General features: G+C 45.9%; 1 protein-coding gene across 6 annotated transcripts in view; it reads right to left on the bottom strand.

Annotated features, from left to right (window-relative positions):
• The window catches only part of epha4b (eph receptor A4b), a 103,506-nt gene that overhangs the window by 78,223 nt on the left and 1,628 nt on the right, over nt 1–23,655 (bottom strand). Inside the window, exons 1-4 of one of the 6 annotated variants that reach the window (XM_037085200.1) lie at nt 20,684–21,391; nt 20,406–20,481; nt 18,109–18,508; nt 1,185–1,249 (exon numbers count right to left, since the gene is read on the bottom strand). In XM_037085200.1, the coding sequence (XP_036941095.1) occupies nt 1,185–1,249; nt 18,109–18,247 (204 nt within the window). In that variant the 5' untranslated portion in view covers nt 18,248–18,508; nt 20,406–20,481; nt 20,684–21,391. Of the gene's footprint in view, nt 1–1,184; nt 1,250–18,108; nt 18,509–20,405; nt 20,482–20,683; nt 21,395–23,655 lie in introns of those variants that run through there. The other 5 variants (XM_037085201.1, XM_037085204.1, XM_037085205.1 and 2 more) reach the window with 5 other exon arrangements.

Below are 23,655 nucleotides of genomic sequence, written 5' to 3'. Positions count from 1 at the left end.
GTATCTGTTTGTGTTTTTTTTTTTTTTTTATTGGACGGGGGAGCTGTGTCGACGCTCGCAGAGCCAGTGTTCCCTCTGTTTCTGTACACATGCAGGGAGGAGAGGCCTGATCGCCACTATGTTGACAGCTCATGTACAAAGATATACAGGACTGAGACTATTATATATATTAAACTTTCCAGCCAACACACGTCTTTGAGTCTAAACTAACAACATATGAGCATCTGCGGCATGACTAAGCCACTCAGAGCGGAGCCATATTTTCAATAAACTTTTTTTCAAAATTACAGTGAACCTTTAGGAAGACGACCCTTTCTTCTACAAGGGCCTCGTTGAAAAAGATCGGCGATATGGCCGCACAGTCGGAGCGCTTCTGTTGAAATGAACTTGATACCCTTTGCTTGCTTGAGAATACAACCTCGCTTAACTCCGCTCACTTCAGATGCCTCTCTCCGCGGCGCGCAACCATGAAACCGCGTGTGGCATCCTGCAATTTAACACACCGGCGCTGAATGGCGGAGAGGAAGTGTGACTCAAGGGGAAATAGAATTAATTCAGCGCCATTCAGCAGCTCCCCGCGCCGGAGTGACATACAGAACCCACTCTTATTTCTTTATTGAATGCACTTTGTCGTTCCTGCTCTCTCTCTCTCTCTCTCTCTCTCTCTCCGCTCTCACCCTCTTCCTCTCCTCTCACATCTCTCTTGTCATTTTCTAATGCATGGTGGCTGCACTCCAGACTCCCCTGGTCCCTCTACCTGCGAAAGGGTAGTTACGCAACCCCCCCCCACCCCACCTCAAACACACACACACACAGATGGAAATAACACCAACAGGTACACGACATCCCTCCTCTTACGTAAGAATATTTCGCCCTCCATCCCCCAAAATCGCAGCCCAGAATAAATGGAGGCTCCAGTGCCACAGAGTTTGCAGCGCAGCGGAAATAATTTGTAAATTCCCCCTGCAGACTCCCGATTTAGCAAGGAGCGCTCGAGAACCCAGTGCTCTCTGCCTAAAACACACTCCAGTGCTGCTGCCGCTGCCGCCGCTAGCTCCGAGTCCTCGCTCGGTCCCTCAAAAACACGACCCGCTAGTTGTGATCAGATTTTTCCCGACTTGTGCCAGTTCCAGCATGAAGAGAGGATGATTTCTTTGCGTGTGCTGTGCTGCATATATACTCACCCCCTCACTTGGGTAGGCCTCCCAGCCCAGATCGGCCAAGGCTGACATGGAGTCCAGCAACGTCACTGCAAGAACACAAAGAGAGAAAACAAACATGTCAACACACACGTAATGAAAGAAGAGCCGCTGAGTTCGACACTAGTTTTTTTTTTCCTCATACACAGTGAGGAGATATTGCTTCCTTCAAAGCATCAAATAAACCCACATTCTACCCAGCACCTCCTATATAAAAACCCATATACACATACAAGGGCGTCTTTTGTTGTGTCAGCCTGCAGCAGCGGCGGCGGCGGTGAACCTATCATTTAAATTTACAATTACTGTGGTTGTGCTGCAGCTGCTGTGGTTCAAGGGGACACAAAGTCGGTGAAACAGCGTCACGATACAGCGGCGAGAGTTTGTATCAAGAGCAGGAGACGAGAGTAAGCCCACGAGCAGCCAAGACAAGTACGGCTGGTTGTAATTGGTCAGGTCTTCTGCAAGGTCAGTCATTGGTTGGAATCTCAGGGCAGGAAGGGATTTGAGAAGAAGATCCTTCAATGGATCAATTCACACTTTTCTCATTCACCCCAAGCATGCAGAATGTTTAAGGTACACGTCCCGGAGATTTCTGCCAATTCAATGGAAGCATATCAATTTACTACTGCCACTAAAAGAATGAAGAATTGCATTTAAGAATTTCAGCAGCGACATCCATTTTGTGGTGGTTACTTCATGTTCTTTCTGTGAACACATCTCATTCAACTCCACCAGAAACTAGTCCCTGAATAACAAAAAAACCTGCTGACAACATGGTCTGTGGATTATGGAAGATGGATATCTGGGCACGCTAAACAAAAACTAAATCCAAGGCTGGATGATGGCATTCAGGAGTGCGCATTCCTCCGCCAAGGCCCGATAATCCCCTCAAATTCAACCAAACCAAATCCAATAACAAATACAACATATATAAGGCAGCTAGATTTTAATTGGAGCCACATCAGATTGTACGCACTCACGGCCACATGAATACACCAGATGTATTTCATCAACATGCATTGATCCCTGAGAAAATAACGAGAATGTCAGAAAAGTTAACTGGGTCTATTCTGATCCGAGGGATGGGAAAGTTCAGGAGTTCTTGTGTAAACCTGCTGACGAACCAACCAACCAACCGACCAACCAGCCCACTCACACATGAAGTCAAGGCTGACAAACGTAACAAAAGACTCACTCTGATGACTTTGCTTCCCACAAAGTTGCGTGGGATAATGGGAGTTGCTGTCTTCACCGTGCAGCGACCACAGTTACCAACTCACCGTATGTTTAATCACGTTCTCTCTCTTTTTTATTTTCCCAGCAGCTTTAGCGACCGGCCAGCGAGTGAAACACACTGTTAGCTCTAATAGAATTACACATTTCTCGGGGTTTGAACACTGTTGGAACAGGACACAGCTCTACCTCACACAAAAATGTTGTGCAGCAGCGAGGATGAATGTGCGTTTGACTTTGAGTTGCATGTGTTGTTTGTGTGTGTGTGTGTGTGTGTGTGTGTGTGTGTGTGTGTGTGTGAGAGCTCCGTGCGGCAGCAGGAAGTGGAGGGCGGATGCAGAAAGGTGAGAATGAAAAAGTGAAGAGCGGAAGGTGGCAGGCTGACCAGCGGGTGGCATAATGAAAACCTGCTCAGATTCTGGAGTGTGTGTGTGTCACTTGTTAGTGTGTGTGTGTCTGTGTGTGTCTGTGTGTGTGTGTGTGTGCTTGGCTCAGTCAGGTCCTAATCAAGCCTTCAACACCGCTGACCATCAATATTTAATCAGTATCCATCTGCGGGCGCTGCTGCTTCTCTCTTTCTTCTCTCACACACATTGTGGCGCTCTCAGGTTCATCCTCCTCCTCGCTTCCATCGGAAAATCTTTGAACCTATACGTTCAATCCGCAAGATCGGAGATCAGACGGCTGAGTCGCCGACCCGATGCAATTTAAACCGACTGCATCACTTTAAGAGCCGCACACTTTCTCATTCCCTCCAGTTTTTTTTCTTTTTTATAAGCAGTGACCTGGAAAAGCTGAAATAAAAAGAAAAACATAGTTTGCCCTCCAGAATGCAAATGAGGGTAATCACTCAATTTAAAAGTGCCTGTTTACGAGCCCCTCTGTGTATTTATACTGCCTGTAGGTGTTACAAAGGGACTGCAGTAGTGGTCCAACCTCTACATTTCCTATCTTTCCCTCTCTTTTCTCTCTCCTCTCGCACTCACGCTGTTCATCAGCCCGCACCGAATCCCGGCCGTTCGCCTCAGTTCAGAGCACCGTGGCAGCGGGGAGGCATGTCATGCTGTATTAGTGAGCGCATATGAGCGTGTGTGTGTGTGTGGAGGGCATGAGAAAACAGCTACAGTGGAAAAAAAAATAGTGCCCATGGCATAATGAAGCAGAGAGAGAGAGAGAGAGAGAGAGAGGAGTAGATTAAATGAGAGGGATGAGACGGGAGCGTCGGAGGAGAGGTGGCGAGCAGCTAAAGGTCAGAGGCAGCCTGCAGGTTCACACACACACACACACACACACTGAACACCGTTTAGACTGCTTTCCTCAGCGCGTGAGCATCTGAGTGGCGGACAGAAATAGGACATAATAGCATAATAATATATGATTTCAGGAGCAACACACACACACACGCATAAACTCATGTTTCCGCTCAGAGATAAAACGCTGTGGATCAACAAGCTTGTTGGAATTTAGCAGATTCTGATTCCCTCTGTGTACTTCAGAGCCTTTTCATCTGTTTTTCATGTGTTTTTTCACAGAGTGCAACCTTGATAGACTGAAGAGTCGGTTCACTAAATTACCAAGATAAATATATCTATTTTTTATCGCTTAAAGCCGTTTTTATCCAGATGGATAGTTGTGATTTTATATGTGCAGATTTTAAAAAGATATCTACATCCAGCTTTTTCAACCGGCACAATGACGGGGAACCAAAGTTTAGTTCTGAAACTCAGTTTAAGAGTGTCTTTCCAGAAATAACGTACAACACAGACCTCGCTGTGTTAGATACTCGGATACGCGACCCGGGTCTGTCCATGTCCATTTTGTGCATAAACAGATAAATAAAATGCAAACATAAGTGATGATCAGTGACTGTCTGTGTCGGGGCTGTATGTCCTGTTAGCTGCTGGGGTTTTCTATTTCTGCGTCAGTGCTTTAAATACAACACAGAGGCTTTTTGTGACTTTCTAGGTGACAAACATCCATGTGGGACTTCAAACCCAGTGTTTCAGGGGTCAAGAACAGAGTGCCTGTGGAGTTGGGGTCGGGCTTGTTAACTACTCTCTGTCAGGTTTGACTGGAAATACTTTTTCTACCGACAGCACGGACGTAAGCCGTGAGCTCGGTGGCAGCGCAGCCTGAGCGCCCACTGTGTTTGTGTCTGAGCTGATCTCAAAGTGCACAAAGAAGTTCAGCCCTTCTCCTTTTTCCTCCTTTCACCGCATTGTTTGTTAAGTGGGATCAATAAAACATAATCAGCAGACATTTTCCAACTCCCGCGCCTCATTTTATATTCAGGAAGACACTCGGCGCTGCATTCTTTAAAGTTAATTTGAGAATATTTGTTTTCCGTCCGTTTCTCAACGTGGCATAAAGACTGGAGGCAGGGGTAAACAGCTAGCCTAGCCTAGCATCGTGAAGCCAACTAACCAACATGTGAGGCCGTATCAGGTTCGTTTAGTACGATTACTCTAATTCTTTTAACTTTGGCATTCAAGTCTCCACCTCCTCTGCACACTCTCACAGCTGTACCCCAAAATACTGTGAACACAGCTCGTCCTCTGAGATACATTTACCTTTACTGGAGCTGCTCATCCTGAGCAATCTAGCCTTAAAAATATCGTCCAGTCAGCTGATTGGCTCTGAGGTTGTTACATGTCCTTAAGCCATTTTGCTGCCCGCTGGGAAAACACACACACACACACACACACACACACACACACACACACACACACCAACACTTTTTCCTCTCCTCCTCACACCTCTTGTCAATACCACTTATCACTTCTGATCGATGAACCGACTCATCAATTATGTATTAGCTATAGCTTCCTGTCTGCTGACACAGCCAATATGCATATACTGTATATGTGTGTGTGTGTGTGTGTGTGTGTGTGTGTGTGTGTGTGTGTGTGAGAGGTGAGGGGAAACCAGTAGAAAATCTTCAGAATACAGAGTTTTCTGCCTCATGCAAAAATATAGCCACACCTCTGTGTATCCCACCATTCATCTGTAAATACTCCCCCACATGTCTGCCCCCTTCTTTCTTCCCTTTCACCAGGGAATTGGTTAAAGTGTGTGTGTGTGTGTGTGTGTGTGTGTGAAATCTAAGCCAAGGCCAGACCCGCTTTGGCCCGGAATAAAAACACCAAGCTCATCACTCACTCACTCAGGCCGGGCTCATGTTCGATTTAATGACCAGACTCTCTCTCTCTCTCTCTCTCTCTCTCTCTCTCTCTCTCTCTCTCTCTCTCTCTCTCATTCTTCCACACACACACACATTCACAGACACACACACACACACAATCACCAGCTGTGAAACATGACATATCATACCCACAGTGGTGCACCTCGCCAAATTTGAGCATTCAGTAACAAACACAGAGAGAAAAAAAAAAACAAGAATCTGCGTTGTTATCTCGTCTCTCTGCAGCGTCCCTGCCTGAAAACACCACTTAGCAGACACACACACACACACACACACACACACACACAGTTTTTTCCCTCACAAATGCACAGATCCATACAGACGCACATGTGACCTGATTACTGTGAGAGTTGTTCGGTTACACAGAGACATGCTGTCTTATTGATTTCCGGCACCAAGCTGTGAGGTTTGCATTCCGCGAGTGAAACGCGAGGAGGAGGAGGAAGAAGAGAGGAGGAAGAGGAGGAGGAGGAAGAGGGTGCGAATCTGTTGATCAGAAAAAAAATGTCTGTACAAACGCAGCGAACTGCGCAGGTACAGCAGCGCTCATAGAACCATGTGCAGAGAACACAGAACATTTTCAATCTCTTTGTCTCTTCATCTCAGCCTGCGCTTGTCTTGTTTTTTCTTCTCACTCCTGTTTCCTCCCTCCGGGGTGTCTCTCTCTCTCTTTCTGTCTCTGTCTCTGTCTCTCTCTCTCTCTCTCTCTCTCTCGCTCCGTCTTCTTCTCTTTTTCTTTCTGCCTCTCTGTTTGTTTACGTCTCTCTGCCTCTCTCTCGCTGGCCGACATCCACTCCTTCAGCTGGGGCTTCAAGAAGCTGTGATCCACCTGCCAAGAATCAAACGGCGCTGCCAACAGCCGGACTGGCGCACAATGACACCAGGATGCTTACACACACTCGCACAAAACAGACTCACACACACACACACACACACACCTTAAGATGGTGCCAACGCAACGAAGAAAAAGACTGCTCAATAAGACCACCGCACAGATTCAATACAGAGGACAATATGCGACTCCATAATGAGTTCACGAGATCTTTTTCTGCTCGGAAAATGCTCACAAAATATTTCGCTTTTCCTTTTTTTTTTTTTTTTCCCACTGGCTTTTAAATGTAAAATCCAGATTTCTTTAAAGGACCAGATGATCTTAATCAGACGTACAATCATATTTTATGCCCCCAGAAATTAAGTTTCTGAGTTTTAAATCTGATTTTCACCCTCCTTGTATTAGTAAAAGTAAATAAAAATGATCACCAAGATTGATGCCCATCTCATGTGTGCGTGTGCCACATATGATGCCCCTGCTGTAAAACCAGCATAGACCAGCACCAGAACCACAACATATGCTGGACTTGCTGGTGACCGCTAGCAGCTGTTTAGCTTAGCATAGCGTAGCATAAAGACTGACAATGGGGGGAAACACTAGCCTGGGTTCAAACAATCGAGATGCTCTTCATAAATACTGGCAGGTGGATGTATTTTACATTTGGACAGAGTCAGGGCGGGTGTGTTTCCTCCTGTTCAAGGCCTTTAAGCTAAGCTGAGCGTCTCCTGACGATAACTTCATATTCAGCGTACAGACGCGAGAGAGTTATCGATCGTCTGGTCCGTTTCTTGGATAGGAAGCAAATAAACCCATTTTAAAAAGAGAGACGATGCATCTGAGTGTTTCATGAAACACTAAACAACTGAAAAGATGATTGAAGTAAAAAAAAAACACAGTAATATTTATGTTCCTGCTCTAGTAAAGGCAGCTTTCTCACAGCTCGGATACAACCAGATGCAGTAAATAAAACAGCCGTACAACCGTACCCGAGTACACACACAGGCCTTACACCCGATATCTGTGTGTTAGTGCTGCACACACACACACACACACACACACACACACACACACACAGACCTTCCCCCGCTTCCACTCTACTGTGAGTGCAGTTCAGCCACACAGAGTGTCTGTCTGGCCTACCAACAGGCCGGCGGAGAGCAGCATGAAGGAGTGGGAACAGTTGAGCTCTGAACTTGACGAACAAACCGGCATCTCACCGAGTCGCCGTGTTTTTCCATCGGTCCTCCTCTCCACTCGTCCTCTGAATCAGCCCTCTGGTTTTCGCTCTCTGTGTGAGTTTTTTCTGCCCATTATTCTCTTAAACGTACGCATCTTTTCTCCATGATGCTTTCATCCGAAGTCTTCCATTGAGACGTGGCTCTTGTACGGAGGGAAAATATTAAGTACATTTATCCACGGAGTCGAGGGGAACTATTATGTCTTCATCCTTTCTCACGGCCGATGTAAAGCTTCTCTTCTGGCTTATCATACAGCGCTCTGTACAGTTATTCTCACAAGCGTATATCTGGGCGCAGTCAAAACCGGTGAGCAGATTTTTGGGGAACGTTAGAGGACTGCAAACATTTTTGATCACACTTCAGATTCGCAGACTCTGTTATGTGCTGGCACAATCACAAGCCGCCGTATTTCTAATCTCAACTCAGATCTCTTTTGCAGGACGAGGTGGGATCTGGCACGATTTCGGAGGGAAAAAAGTGTTATTCTTTTGGAGTGTGATAGCTGTCTGCAAACTAAATGTGTCTATGAATAATTCAATGGATTTAAACGATTATAATTCGAATGCTAATTCTGCTTTGATTCAGTTCAATTGCGCTCCGCTTTCCAAACCCCCCCACCACCACCACCACCGTTCTGTTCTGCTGAGAAATGTAATGCCGATCCTCCACACTCCGACGAACACAGAATTAAAAGCCTCTTTCGGGTCGGCCTGAATAATATAGCGGTAGCCTATAGCTTTACTAATGAGTGATAGACAGGAGCAGCTCACTGGAGGTAAAAGCTGTGAGACACAATAAAATTCAATTAGCCGCAGCACGCATGGCTAAATGGTAGTTTGAATCACGGTCGTCTGAATCATGAGTCGATAGAAAAAGAGGATCACTGAATGGGGAGGAGGATATTATATATAATTTGCAATTAAATTGCAAAATAAAGCGGATTAAAGTTCGACTCGATTGGTTAATTTGCTCTTAAATATGAATTTGTCATTTTATCTTTACTTTTCAACTCAACAGCCGCAGCAGATCTATGTTGCATGTACGAGCCTGCTGGTTGTGATCGGGCCTCTGGAGTGTCTCATATGTTTGTGCATATAATAAGCAACCTGGTCTCACCAAGCACTGACATCTGAAGCTGTTTCACAGGTTATCACAACACTTTTCTTGATTTTGGTCATTTAACATCGTCTGTGTGAAGCTTCTGCTGTGACATTTTAAGGAAAAAAATATCAGGTGACGTAGCAGAAAGAGCAAAAAAAAACTAATGTGGAGATGGACGGGGTGAGTACCTGCGTCACACATCAAACTCTGTTACATTTACTGAACTAAACTTGCATCATATACAAACTTCAACCCACTTTATAATGTTTTCCTAAACTTTGTCAAGTACTTTTGGTGCCTGAACCCAACCAACCTGCAACTGTTTCAATATATCAGCCACATGTTGGTTTTTCTTACCACAACTATGACAGTAAGAGAATCAGAGGGGACAAGTAGAAGTACAAATACTTGTTGAAGTGTGACTAATTCAGCTTCTTTACTCAAGTAAAGTTAAAAACTTCAGGCTCTGAAATGTACTCGGAGTATAAAAGTGAAAAACATCCCTCTGAAGAACATTTCTGTGCCCGAGCCTCTGCAGCCTCCCCAGTCAAGTCTCCCTCCTGCTCTGTTATGGTCTTGTCACATCTGTGGTGCGTGAGCTGCACTGATCAGTTAAAAGCAGTCTTGTGATGCTGGGTGCTGGGTGTGCGAGGTGCTCTTTTTTTTTTTTCTTTTATAGCGACCTCCCTCCTCTGCTGACAGTGACAGTGAAGCTCACCTGACTCGGGCTCTTTGCTGCACGGCCCAAACTCATAAAATACCGACAGTGTTAAATGACACGCAGAAAGCTTAAATCTGACGCTGTTAAATGAAATGTGAAAAGCTTAAAAAAGCGCGGCGTGGTGCTAAAAAATATACTTTAAAGTGGCGAGCAGTTATGGGACAGCAGATGAGATCATCCTGCCTTTCGCGCTTAATGTTGGCTTCAGAGAAACATCAGATGTGCCGGCTGGGTGGCACAGTGATGTAAACATGGCAGTGTGACACTTGAGAAAAGACGCAGACGTTCACATGATAATGTTCATGTATTAATTATGTGTTTGGAGGTGCCAGCTGACTTTATGTTCCATATAATTGTCATATAATCAGGATACGAGTGTGCATGTGCACACAGTTTACTCCACATGATCTCTAATCTGTGAGAATAAGTCTGGACACTTCATTAGCTGCCACAAATGTGCCAAGACGAGATGAAAATAAACTGAGTGTCACTTGGTGTGACGTTATTGACACTCTGGCTGTGCAGAGCACACGTTAAGTGATAAATACCCACATCGCTGCAAATGACACGCTGCTGAGAGAGATGTAATAAATGATAAAGACATTTATCAGATCTGTTGGTCGGCTTTAATCAAAATCCTTCAGGTCTTGTTCAAAACAAGTTAACGATTAAGGGCAGCAGCTTCGGTTCTCCATATTTTTATCATGTTTTCTCTGTCGAACAAAGAGAATGTATAATAAGGTTAACCAGGCGAAATGTTTGGAGGGAGATCAAGGAAGAAAAACAGGAAAATACATGGACATTATTTATCAGAAGCTCTTGCTGTTTGTCTAAACTGTGAGGTTGTCGTTTCCTGCATTAACCAGCAGAAATGTAAGACACTAACCCAATTTCAGGTAAAAGATAACAGGCAGAAGAAGAAGTCTTCCACGCTGCAGTCACAGGCGGGTAAAAAAAAAAATGTTTTTTTAAATGTGACGATTGTTAAGAAGCTCTTTTTCAAGGCAGCTGCCTCGGTGAAGTGATTTTTAAAAGGGATGCACATGGTTTATTGAAGGCCTAACTCTCCACAGCCTTGGAGAAAGAAACCCTGGCAACCAAAAAAAAAAAAGAAAAAGAGAGGCAGACGTTGTGCAGAGCTAAAAATGTTTATGAAAATATTCACGGATGTGATGCACTGTACCTCGTTGAGCTTGCATTTTTTTTTTTTGGGACCTTCCTCCCCCTGCCGCTGTGGCAGAGAGTACATTAGCCTACTCTGCTGTTTCATATACACTGGCAGCACGAGCAGAAGAGAAAAGATGCCATTCTGACAGACTATGACAGGAGCACTGCCCTAGTTTGTCGCTTGAAGAGGCTCTGGAGTGTGTGTGTGTGTGTGTGTGTGTGTGTGTGTGTGTGTGTGTGTGTGTGTGTGTGTGTGTGTGTGTGTGTGCGTCCACGTGTGTGTACGGGTTTGTCTGTGTATGCTGGTTGAATGCTTACAGGCTTGAACTGTGACACCCAGTCAGATCCAGACACTTGTTTTTTTAATAAGCTTCTTCCACCAGTATGCCGACAACTCATCAAGGGCAGAGAGTAACAAACACACACACACACACACACACACACGACCATAATGACGCACACATACATAGAAAACAGGCGCACAACAAACCAGAGACCTTGAGGATTCAGAAACGACTTGCAGTGCAAACCAGAGGCTCGTACGCCTCCACACCTGCGCTCCCACACACTGTGACGCATCCCACCATTCATTTAAAGAAGTGAATTAAAACAGCCGCCGAGGGGCGAAAAGAGTGAATGAGCGCTGACGGATGATCTTGATAAGACAGGACGGCTGATTCTATAAGGGGTGGCTTTGTCTTAAGTGTGTGTGTTTTCCTCTTTTCTTGGTTCATTCTTGACCTTTTTTGGGCTCTGTTAGTCCTTATGACATTCCTCCTGATGGGACACACACACACACACACACAGGGCTGTCACACAGTGGTCAGTCACAGGAGGGCAAATTGGCCTCGAATCTCACGCTCACATGTCAGCGCCGAGACAGGCTGTACAGTCTCTGTGCACACGTGTAACATGCATACACACCTGCAGTAATTGTCTGTCTGCCCCGGCGCCGCCGTCGAGTCAAACTTAACCCAATTTGTAGCTGATGTGGACACCATCGGGTAGTAAACAAGAGAGGCAGAGCAGGCGTAACTAGCAGAACGCTGAAGCTAAAAAGGGTGCGGGGGCGTGGATGTACTGCGCCGAAATTCATGGGGGAATTACGTGAGCAAAAAAGAAAAAAAAAAAAAAACCAACACAGAGACGGTTGTTAGCTCGGCCCCATTTGCTGCTATTTTGTCTGGCGAGCCTCGACTGAACTCCTAGTTTGTGCTGATACCCGAGCATCGTTAGCGTAAGCTCTCCTTGAGTCTGGAGACAAACAGAAGGACAACGAGATCAGAGGAGGTGTGTTTTTTCTCCTTCAGTGTTTTATATACTCCAGGTTTTTGTGCAAGTAAAAGATCTTGAAAGTAAAAACAAAAGAAACCTCGGAGTCCTCGCCAACAGAAGCTCCTCTCTGCTCCTGAAACACCTCGTCAGTGATCCCGCCTTTTACTCTGTGACTTTGTGACATCACACTATACCTCAGGGTTGCACCTTTGCTGGCTCAGGCATGTGTGAGCGGACCAATCAGAGCAGTCCAGTTTTTCAGGATGGGAAACTTTAAGAGACGGAGGGGGAATACAGAGCTGCAACTGCTTCAACTTTATTCAAAGTGGCTGTTTCTCACCAGTATTGTGAAACTGTTAAAAGTCATTTTCTGTGATTTACAATGCTCTGACGCTGGGGAAAGATCTTGAAACCGAAAGCGACCAGCTGTTGGCATAGAAATGTGAATAGCGATCTCCAGTTTCAAAGTCGCACACGAAACTGGAGACTACAGCGCTACATCTGCCTGTGCTTCTGTTACAAACGAGTCGTAATTTGTGTCACCAAAAGAAAAAACTTCCCCAAAGATCATTTTAAGTGTTACTCATGAAGGTGCTGTCATTCAGAGCTGTTCTCAGATATATAAATCCACCTACATCAAGAAGAAGCAATGAGAATATTTTCTGACAGTTAAATCACAGCTCCTCAGGTATTTTCGGTCTTATAATACTCTCGCAGCCGCTCATCAGCAGGGAGGAGATTGGAGCAGCGGTCAGCAAACACGCTATATCTACGGCTGACACAAATCCTCGGATGTTTGTTTGCGGAGCTGTTTAATGCAGGCTTTCACAGCGGTGGCACGAGCCAAGCCCACAGAGCAAACAACGAGAGAGAGAGGTGAGAGAGAGAGAGAGAGGGGGGAAGAGAAAGAAGAGACAATTTAGTCAGATTGGAGGTCGGGACAGGGGGTGCAGTCTTCTCGTGAGTAGGGGCAGTGAGATTTAAAGAAAAAAGAAGAACTGAATGTGTGTGTGTGCGTGCGTGCGTGTGTGCATGTGTGTGTCAGACTGGCGGGTAGAAAGCGGTCAAGGCCCAGTGATCAGTGATTTGACCAGCAGTTAAGGGCCTGTTCAGAGGGGGGAGGGGGTCTGCAGACGAGGAGGGCGCCCACTTTCACCAAGAAAAAAAAAAAAAACCTCACTCCAGCCATCAGACATCAGACATCACACACTGAGAGAAACGACCTCTGCATCCAGCGGAAATCATTCAAGCCTGAAAGACTGTTACAGTTCAACTCTGGCTGGCCAAGATGCTAAAATGTTCACTTTAATGGTGGGAAATGAAATAACGTGTCTGCCTTGGTGGCTGCATTGTCGCCTAACCTGCTGCACATTAGACACATGCACCGATTTGTTTAGAGTTCTACGCACAAAAACCTCGACGTTAGTGCTGTTGGTGGTTTCATGCGAGGCTTGAAGTTGAGCGTGGCACGATGGGGCGGTTTCTTCTTCTGTGACAATAAAGTTAAGTTGTGTGCTGAACTGCAGGGGCAGGAGTTTCACTTTGTGTGTGTGTCTGCTCATCTCAGCCATACTTAAAAACACAATCGCAAACAGCAGGGATACTATTTTTAATGAGCATCGGTGTGTTTTCTTGCCAAAAGGATGGATGGGCAAAGTGACGTCATAGATACCTCACAATGACAACAGGAATCCAGGAAGTCACCACCTGCAACCCCTAGTAAAACCATAAAATCTTGTTTTTTGGCTTCCATTTGCGCACAGATTCAACATAACTTGTTCATTTGTGAGCTCCCAGTATGCAGATATCTTACCCTCAGACAGAACCTGCCAGTGAGGGCTGAACTATTAATCGAAATACTATTTATTTTGATAAGCTGACCAGCTGCTGGCCATCGCTTCATTAGAGCGATGTCGATCTTTTCTCCTCCGACAGGAAAGTGACGACACGTAACGTCGAACTGTTCCGTTAAACATTGACAAAGGCGCTTTTTTAACGGTTAGCTGTTAGGAAAATAGGAAAATGATTTGAATGCAAAACCATTTATAGCGAAAACCTCCTGACAACCATCAAACACAACACAAAGGCTGCGTGAGCGCTGCTGTGGGTGCTCGGCTCAATAGACCGCGGAGAAACTGGTGCGTTATTCAATTTCTTAAGAACTGCGTCTCTTTCTTTTGTTCTTTTTTTTTTTTTTTCTAAATTTCTTATCACTGTTGTCTCACACATTCTCTCTTGTGGATTTTCATTTCAGTCTCTCTCTCTCTCTCTCTAACACACACACACACTCACACACACACACACACACACACACACACACACTCAATGGATCCAGGAGGTGAAGCCCTCACAGCCGAATCATTCTCTGTCACTGAGCTGTATTTATAACCTCATCTATCAGCCAGCCCCGGGAATACATGACACTATTCTCTGGACCAAGACCACCAAACTGCCCCCCAGCCGTACATTACGATGGCATGTGTGTATGTGGGGCGCGTGTGTGCACGTGCACAATCGTCCACGTGCGCTTGTGTTCGGGGGCCTTTGTTAAAGCACATACAGGAGCTCATTACAGAAATCATACAGTGGCTCGCGGCTGCTGCTCCAACTGTTCCACCGCTGCTGGAGGTCAGAGGAAGAAGGCAACCGAGGAGAGAGAGAGAGAAGATGGTGGCCAGGAGGGAGGTTGATAGAAAACAGAGCAGGGCAGATATGAAAGTAGAGGGTTGGATCGGAGTGGAGGAGGAAGAGAGGAAAAACAAAACAAAACAGGAGGGTCGCTCGCTGTCTCTCTCTCTCCGCTGCCCGAGATCTATATCCTCCTCAGTCCAAGGTCATGGTTGTTACATGGGAGCACGGCAATCTCCCAGACCTGAACGCACGCGCTTAATGAGGTATGGCCCTGCCGATAACTACAAGCAACCATTATGGATTAAAGCAATTAAACCAGAGGGGACCTTTGACCCGGCATTATACCACAGGCGGGATCTTGTGTGAATCATGAGACGGGTGTGTAAGGGAGAGGGCATGCTTTACATATGCTTGCCTCGGCACTAACCGCTCGCCCTCATGTTAACCTTACAGAGCAATACGGCAGTTCACCCCTGAAGGCCAATCCAATGAGAGACCATCAAGTGCTCTGTAGCAATTACAGATTACAGTAAACCTCAAGACTATAACATGAACCACAGCTGAGTCATGTTTTTTTTTTTTTTTTTTTTACTGCCATGTTTTCTTGTTTGTGCTCCCCCTCCATGCCCACTCCCGATTATTAATTCAATTATATTTCCATTTGCGCGCGGCTTTCAGGCAGAATTTGGGAGTTAAATCATTCATTTACCTCCATTAGAACGCTCTAATCAACATACGCTCGCAGTGGAACGAGGCACGGGGCTCCAGTCTGTGTTTTTCTAGGATCGGAAGAGGGAGGGGGGGGGAGTATATTTAGACACAAAAATAGAGTCTGCTCCTTTTACCCCCGACGGGAATCTTGCCCAAGGAGGGTGCAAAAAAAAAAAAAAAAAAGGAGGAGGAGGAAACATGTTTTGTCAGGATGCTGAAAAAGAGTAAAGAGGGGTCGAGGAGAGCAGGACAGACAGACGGGGAACCATGGACGACCTGTGAGCATCCACCCTGCTGTTACATCAGTCCGCCCTCAGGGTTCAGACAGACAGTGTGTTGGGCTCCCTCTGCTGGTGCACAAAAACTCCTCCACACCTCTTCCTCCTCCTCTTCTTCTTTTTTTTTTCTGTCAGTAACAAAGACCTCCAGAGGATGCTGTCCATCTCCCTCACAGCAGCTCATGAATGAACCCATTTCCCCTCCATCCCGTGTCTGCAGCTGGCAGCGGTTTCTATCAAATCTCCCAAAAGCTCCGCCGGGTCCACCCCTCGCATTTCTCATAAATGCCAACAATTTCAGAGCAGATCAATAGCTCTGGTCGTAAACTAAGCTTGTTGACAGCTTAACACTATTTCCCTTTTCTAATGCTATCAGCTCTATCAAAGGGACTGTGTTCTTAATTGAGCCTTGAGAGCCGCGTATCTCTCCTTTTTATGACAGCCTCGCTTCTGCTACTAGACGTACTCAGAGGGAGGATTTCCTGGAATAACACAACTGCTGAGATGCGTGGGTGGAGAATATGCAGGCTCGTAGACAAACACAAGGTCTGCACACACACACACACGCATGCACACACACATTCACACTGGCACAAAGAAGAGCAATCCCTCAGCTAAAGCGTGCAGTCACAGCAGGAAAACTGGCAGGCCGATAGGTAAACGTAGTGCCTGGTGGGGCTGACAGACACGGCTTCATTGGATTACTGTCTCATCGGAGTGCACACACACACACACACACACACACACACACACACACACACACACACACACACACACATAAATACACCCCTACATCACCAACAGTGGACTATATTTCTGCACCTGCCCAGTGTGGACCTCTGTTTCTGGTCCTTTTAATTCATAGAAAGTTGACTTTTCAGGTCTTTTCAGCCATGATTCTACCGGAAGCCCTTCGGTGAATGTGTAACGATGCACAGGCCCGCAGGCGCACCCCTCCACACACACCTGGGTTACGCAAACGGGCTTAAAGGTGCCAGTTAGGCTCATGGTCTGACACAGCAGGACGGAGCAGGTACAGCAGATCGTTTGGATCTTGCCGAGGCTTCTGACCCGTCAGTCACCTCCAGCTGAACACGACCCCCACGAACACACACGAACACTCTCAGATGTCCCCGAGCGTTTATCTAAATCAACAGGAGTTTCCTTTTTGGCTCCCAGTCGGTTTCGTCACTCGCGCTCATTTCGATGAATATTTCAGCAGAACGTCAGTGTCTCCCCTTCGCATGCATTGTCTCCTGCTGTCGACAAAAACACTCCTCCTTCTCCTGCTCCTCCACTCTACTCTCCCCCTGTATCCTCAGGAGCCTTTGTTCTTGCGTGAACTCCTCGGGGCTGTGACATACATTCAGAGCGATGTGCAGACTATACTGTGAAGTCAGACGGGGACAGGAGATCCCATCAAAACCCCGGCCTGTGTGTGTGTGTGTGTGTGTGTGTGAAACGTTTGACTGCTTGATCTCTGCCATCCGAGCCCTGGAGTTTCTACTGTGTGTGTGTGTGAGTGAGAGAGGACAGAAAATGTCAATGAGAGGCAAGTCATGCAGCTCACAACAGGGCTGGAGAGCTTTGTCGAGCTACAGAACACGACTGACGGGAGCTTTGCGGGGTGGATGAAATGATTCACAGGATGAGAATGGAGGCACACAGCTGTATCGTCTCCGGTCAGACTCGACAGCCAAAACAACACGACTGAAACCCTCCCAGCTGCTTTTTTTTGTGAATTCAACTTGTGCATAAATTCTCTCCGGCTCCCCTCCTTCCATGTTTTTTTTTTTTTTTTTTCAGCCACAGCAGGCAGTCAGGAGTAGTTAGTAAGTAAATGCATTTGCTCATTTCAGGGCTGAACATCGATGTTAATACAATAAGTGAGAGAGGCTCAGCAGCAGCGTGTGACAAATTTAATGTAATTGCTGCTGCTCATTTGCAGTCTGAGGCAGGAGAAGTCCAAGAGGAAAGAAGAACAAAATACATATATATATACATGAGTGAGTTATATTGAGGATATTTCAAATTAAGAGGGATTCTTGGCGGATATGTGGATGCTGTTCTGGCTCCATCTTTTATATAAGTTAGGCAAAGAGAAAATGAAGAAGTTGGATGTGCGCACCAGCCTCCTCCGTCTCCAAGCGTGTCACGGTGTTGCCTGTGTGTGTGTGTATACATGTCATACAAATTTAATGTCAACAAGCCTGAAGAAGAAGAAGAAAAACGTGACGAACAGTTTTCCCATCCCTCCTTCTCCGCGCGTTTCTTTATGCATCATTCATAACGGAGCCGAGCACTTAGCGGGAGTCTCCGCCGCGCTCCTGCGCTCCGTCCCCGGCGGAGAGCGAACCGCGTGGCGCGGAGCGGAGCTCTCCAACCTCCCTCTCCATCTATCTATCCATCCATCCATCCACCCATCCGCCAACACATCCATCTAACCACAGCACAGCGCACGGCCAGCAAGTCGCCTCACCTCCTCACACACACACACACACACAACAGCAACCTCACCTTCATTCTCCGGGTAATTCCGTAAGGCTCGGCACGGCGACAGCGCGTGAAAAAGCAGGAGAAGCAGCAGCGGCAGGGAGGACACGAGGGGAAGGGATGGATAGATCCACAGGACGCGTGGTGGTGGTGCTGGTGCCATTTTTCAGGCTGCGCTGCGCCCTCGCTGCATCCCTGTTGGCTGGCGGTGTCGAGTCGGTGAGCGCAGCCCTGCGATTGAGGAGAGGGAGAGAGAGAGAGGAGAGAGAGAGAGAGAGAGAGAGAGAGGGAGAGAGACGGAGGAGGAGGAGGAGGAGACGCTGAGGAAGGAAGGAGGGTCCACAGGCAGCCAAGTCCTGTCAATCAGCCTCCTGACTCCGGGGTGGCATGAGAGGCCTTTGGAGACGCCTCACACTGAGCTGCACTGTAAAAAAACAAAAAGGAGAACCCAAATGAACAGGTGACCTCACCCTGACGTTATGTAATGTGATGTGTGTGAAAGAGTGGTGGATAAAACAAAAAAAGAGAGAGATCACAGCAACTCTCTCTCCACCCCTGCGCCAAGCGTGTTGTTAACGGATGAATGAACTTGTCAGAGCTGCAGAGACACAATCACAATGTTCTCATCTCGTCCAAGGCCACAGCCACAGCACAGTACAGCCGGAAATAATAATATAATGATAAAAAGAAGGAGAAGAATGGGCCACAAATGTCGCCTCTCCTGGGATGAGATGATTCTGAGCATGTTCTCCAAAAAATGTTGGAGCCTGTTTGTCCAGAAGAGGAGACGCGAGCAGGGATGGAGGATTTTTAAAGGATCACTCAGGGAGTTTTTCATTATCTACTCTTGGCTTCCTGGTCACCATGAAAGAAATGCTGAAACTGAGATCAGGTTACCGCCATCGATTTATCCTTTATTTATGGCTGGAAGACCTTGTGATTTATTCCTTCTGATAACTTTTTTTAAAATTAGTTTTTCAGATGAATCATCATTTTACGCAATATTTGTATTTGCAGGTTGACTAATAAGCTGAGAACAGCACACAAGCGTCAACAACAACCAATGAAAGCAACACAGCAAATTATATATGGACACAAGGATACAAAAAGAAACAGAAGCAGGAAGCAGGAAGACCTTGTGATTCATGACGAATTATTTACAATTCTTTGATTGATGCATTAGAAAATTGTTTTCAAATGAATAGTTTCACAGTCATCTAACAATCTATATAACTCACTGTAAAGACAAGAGAAAGGGTCAGACACATGCACCCATACAGACATTTGTATAATCATATGTATAAATTTAAATCCATACCAAAAATACTCAACATATACATTTGAGCTGTGAGTTAAACTCAAATGATACAGCGAGTTGCTTCCAGTAGATGCAAAATACAACAAGAATAAAATAAAATGAAATAAATTCTACATGCTGAACAGAAATGGGTCCTCTGATCATCTGCTGAACCTGAATCCTTAATGAAAGTGATGAAGAGGCTCCACACACTTTCACAAACACGCTGTTTGGCCTCTACGTCGTCGATGCCCGATAACATCTGTTTCATCCACCGAGTGCTGCTCGGCCTGTGAATGGATTTCCATCGCAGTGCAATACATCTTTTGGCCTAAAGCGAGTTGAGATCTATAAACACTCGTTCTTTTTATTATTATTATTATTATTATTTTTACCAAAATTATGTTTCTCTGGCTGGAAACCAAACAGAAAAAGCTCAGCATCAAGTTTTGAAATGATCCTCTCGATTACATCTCTTACCTCTTCCCAAATACAGTGAAACAATATTTCTCTGTGTTTCTTTCAGTGCGTATGCGTGGTATGTTTTTATTGTATTGATTTAAATCCCCCAGTGTCACATACAAACGCATTAACCGCTTCTACTTTATTGGTTTAAGACGTGTTTTATTGACATTTTACGAGCTTTACTACACGCAACTCTACTAACTCCATCCAAAATGTTTCGTTTTCAGGTGTTGAACTTGTGCTATGAATCCTCAGATGAGCTTATTACGTCTACATGTGATTGTAGGTTTTAATTTTAAGGTTTTAAGAATATATTGATGAACATTGGCATAATATTGCAAGTTTTCATGCGAGATGCGAGACAGAGAGGTATACGACTGTGATTTATTGTTTTGCTCAGCTGCGTTTAGTGCAAATGAATAGTCGACTCATTTGAGGAGAAGCAGTGACAGCTGTGTTTGCCGCCTCCCCCTTTTCAGGAGCGGTGAGGGGCGAAGCAATCACTGAAAATTAGAAGCAAATTTAAACATGACCTCGCGACCACGAGGTTAACGATCACCTGTGTGAACCCGAAGAGTTGATTCACGTCATCGCGCTCTGTGAGGGTGGATGCAGGATAGGAAACACGTCTCTGCCTTCAAAAAAAAAAAACAGTTCAGATTTATTTTCTCAGAAGCGAATTCTTCTGCAAAACAAAGCCAGTCGTCTCATTACTGATCCGGAGTTGTACCATCCCACAGAATATAGTCTGGGAGGCTCCGCGGTAAACACTCGCATCTCACTGTAGAAAAATACTGTCAATTATTTTGATAAGCGACACGGGCACATGGCAATTACCGGATTAGTGTCAGCTCGGGCTCGCCTCCCTCCGTCTTCTCTTCGCCCAGTTGTTGGGATGGTTTCCTGCAGATGTTCCCAACAGCAGACGACGCTGACATGCAAACCGGATCCCAATCAGACACTTTATGGAGATTTATTCTGCCTATATTGCATCTATTGACTGCAGTTTGGATGTCAGGTGTGTGTGTGTGTGTGTGTGTGTGTGTGTGTGTTGTGGCTGTTGGTGTGTTTCCAGCAGGCCGTCTTTAAACATGAATAAATAACGTGCGCAGCCTGTCATGTGAGATGCGCGAGGAGGGAGCGCCGAGAGTGTGCGAGGTCAACCTTTCAATCTCCCTCTCGTTTAAACGCCGCCCTGTTGACAGACAGCGCTCGCGTGGCGAAACCCCGAGAGAAGACGGGGGGCATGTTGCCTCCCTCGCTTGACTTGTCGAGAGCGTGCATGTGTATTTGTGTTCATATGCAGAAAATTGTACTTCTCATGTCTCCGCTGTCAGACTCTCCATGTGTTTTAACAAATCCGATCCCCCGTGGGTTGAGGTCAACCAAGAAGATGTGGTGACACCCTGAAAACAACCCAGCTACAGATCACAGGCACACAAGATGCAAAACATTTGAATTTGCTGACCACAAAATGAGAAAGATGGTCAACCCAGTCGCCAGAATACATGCTGACGATACACATCTCTGAAAACCAGCGAGGGTTAAAACTTCGAGCAACAACTTTGAGTTTTTAATGGTTCGATTTTTAATTTTTCTTTCTTATATTTCCGGCGCAGAATCACATCTTCAAATCCTTCCATTTAAAAAGAGGACATTTGCTAATTCTACATGGGAATGTTAAGATTAGACCCCCCCCAAAAAAAAGTTCAGGGTCAGGAGATCATCATCATGTTGGCTTACCCGGTTCTCTTATCTATGTGAAAGTGAGGTGTAATATTCCTTCTTTTCAAAAAAGAAACCACTGGGGTGGGCGTAAACATGTGACGTGATGTGAAGCACGAAGTTGGGCGTGCACAGTGACGTGCAACATAATGTTTCAGAAGAATATTTAGCCCCGTGATACCAGTGTCAGTCATAATTGCTCTGCAGCTGCCTGCTCAAGGCCGGAGAGATGCAGCATAATCATGAATGGCCGCTGCCTCGTCATGGGTGCTTCCCGCCTGCTGTGGTATTAAATGTGGCGACACTTGATAGATTTACTTAATTATAGACTCGTGGCCCATATTCTCGCCTCCTCAGTCAAACACACGCAGATGTAAAACCCCCGCTATTAAAGGAAGCGTGTGGCAGAGCGCCTCACCTCCTCCGTTAGCTGCCTCGAGCTCCAGACAGCTAACAGGAAGCAGGTTTTCAAAATAAGAGCTTTAGATTGCACCCCATTGGAGTTTAGAACTGGGTTCTTAGCGGGGGGCTTTTAATTTGTTTAGCTTTGGAAACGAGGGGAAGCAGCCGGCGAGCTAGCTGATGAATTTGCAGGGTGCCAAAACCAAATTGTAAAAAACGTCACCTGGTGGTTTTAGGGGTTATTCTGGGCCCAAACTTGGCCGGGTCGCTGGTTCCAGGATCACAGTGTAATAGGTATAATTTGTTAATGAGTGAGGTTTTGTTACTGTTAGTCAGAGCTAAGCGAGCTGTTTTCAGTCTTTCTGGCTAATTTAAGCTGAAGTATGAATCTGAATAAGCAAATATCCTAAAATGTCAAACTGTTTCTTTAATTCAAGAGCTTATTTCGGTGCGGTTTTGAATATGAATTGGGTGAAATTAGAGCCTATTTTCTTTTTTAAATTGGCATTTCTCCGGCTGTGAATGCTCAGCAGGACAGCTGGAAGAACGGGGCGAAGAGATTCCCGCAGGTCACCTGATGCACTGGGATTTTTTTTTTTTCTTCCCTTCCCTCCCTGCAGCCTGGAGGCAAATGTGAGCTAACAACGCGGTGATTTATGGAAGGATCATGACCACAATTATATTTACCACGAGCAACGTTCCTCTATCACGCTTCTGTCCCAAATGAGGCTCCTGAAAGAGCTATAAAACTGTCAAACATCCCCTGATTTATGCTGAAATTCTGTTTTACCCCCTCTTGGCAATATGTGTAGCTATAGAAGTGTGCGTCGTCTTTTGTGTTTCCTCTTGTGTGTGTGTGTGTGTGAAGCAGCCACCTCCACAGATTTGTTAAGGGTCCAATTATGATGATGATTTGTTCCCTGCAATGGCTTTACTTGGATGACCTAATTTCCTCATCGAGTGTGGGGAGAAAGAAAAAAAAAGAAATACTAGTCCTTTTTTTTTTCTTCTTCTCCTCCTCCTCCTCCTGCTCACTCCTTCCTTCCTTTTTCTCCTTTCTTCTTCTTCTCCTCCTCCTCCTCCTCCTTCTTCTTCTTCTTCTTTTTCTGCTGCCATGACGCCGCATTCATCCGTGGGGTGACAAAACATTGCTGTCATGCATTCCAGCAGTGACAGCGTGACACGGCCCCTTAAACCCTTGTCACTCCCCCCACCGCACACACACACACACACACACACACACACACACACACACACACACACACACACACTCTGCATGCCTTATGGAAGAGTGATCTTGCCAGCGTAAAGCATCGCTCTCTACATAATGACATTTCGGGGGGCTGCGCGCTCACACACAAACCTGTGCAGTGACAAGGCGCTGACGGAGCTGATCAACAGCACAACAAACATTTGTAAATCGTGCGTTTTCCCGCCGCACGTGACTCCATCTGCCTCTTTCCACACCCAGCCCTCGCTCTTCTTCACTTGCAGAATTTAATTCCACGAGGAAGTGCTGATCTCTTCTCCCCTTTTCATCCCATGTTTCAAAGGAGCCCTTCTTTCATTCCCTCTCCCTCCTCTTTCGACCTCTAAATTCTCACCCTTCACCCCCTCCGATGGGTCACTTTCTGTCACGAGCCACCCTGCCTTCCCAATTTCCCCTGAAAACACACGTCTCC

The sequence above is a fragment of the Acanthopagrus latus genome, chromosome 21 (assembly GCF_904848185.1).
Source record: "Acanthopagrus latus isolate v.2019 chromosome 21, fAcaLat1.1, whole genome shotgun sequence".
Classification (NCBI taxonomy): domain Eukaryota; kingdom Metazoa; phylum Chordata; class Actinopteri; order Spariformes; family Sparidae; genus Acanthopagrus; species Acanthopagrus latus.
The sequence above is the reverse complement of the archived record's forward strand: the minus strand, read 5'-3'. Positions and strand labels throughout refer to the sequence as shown.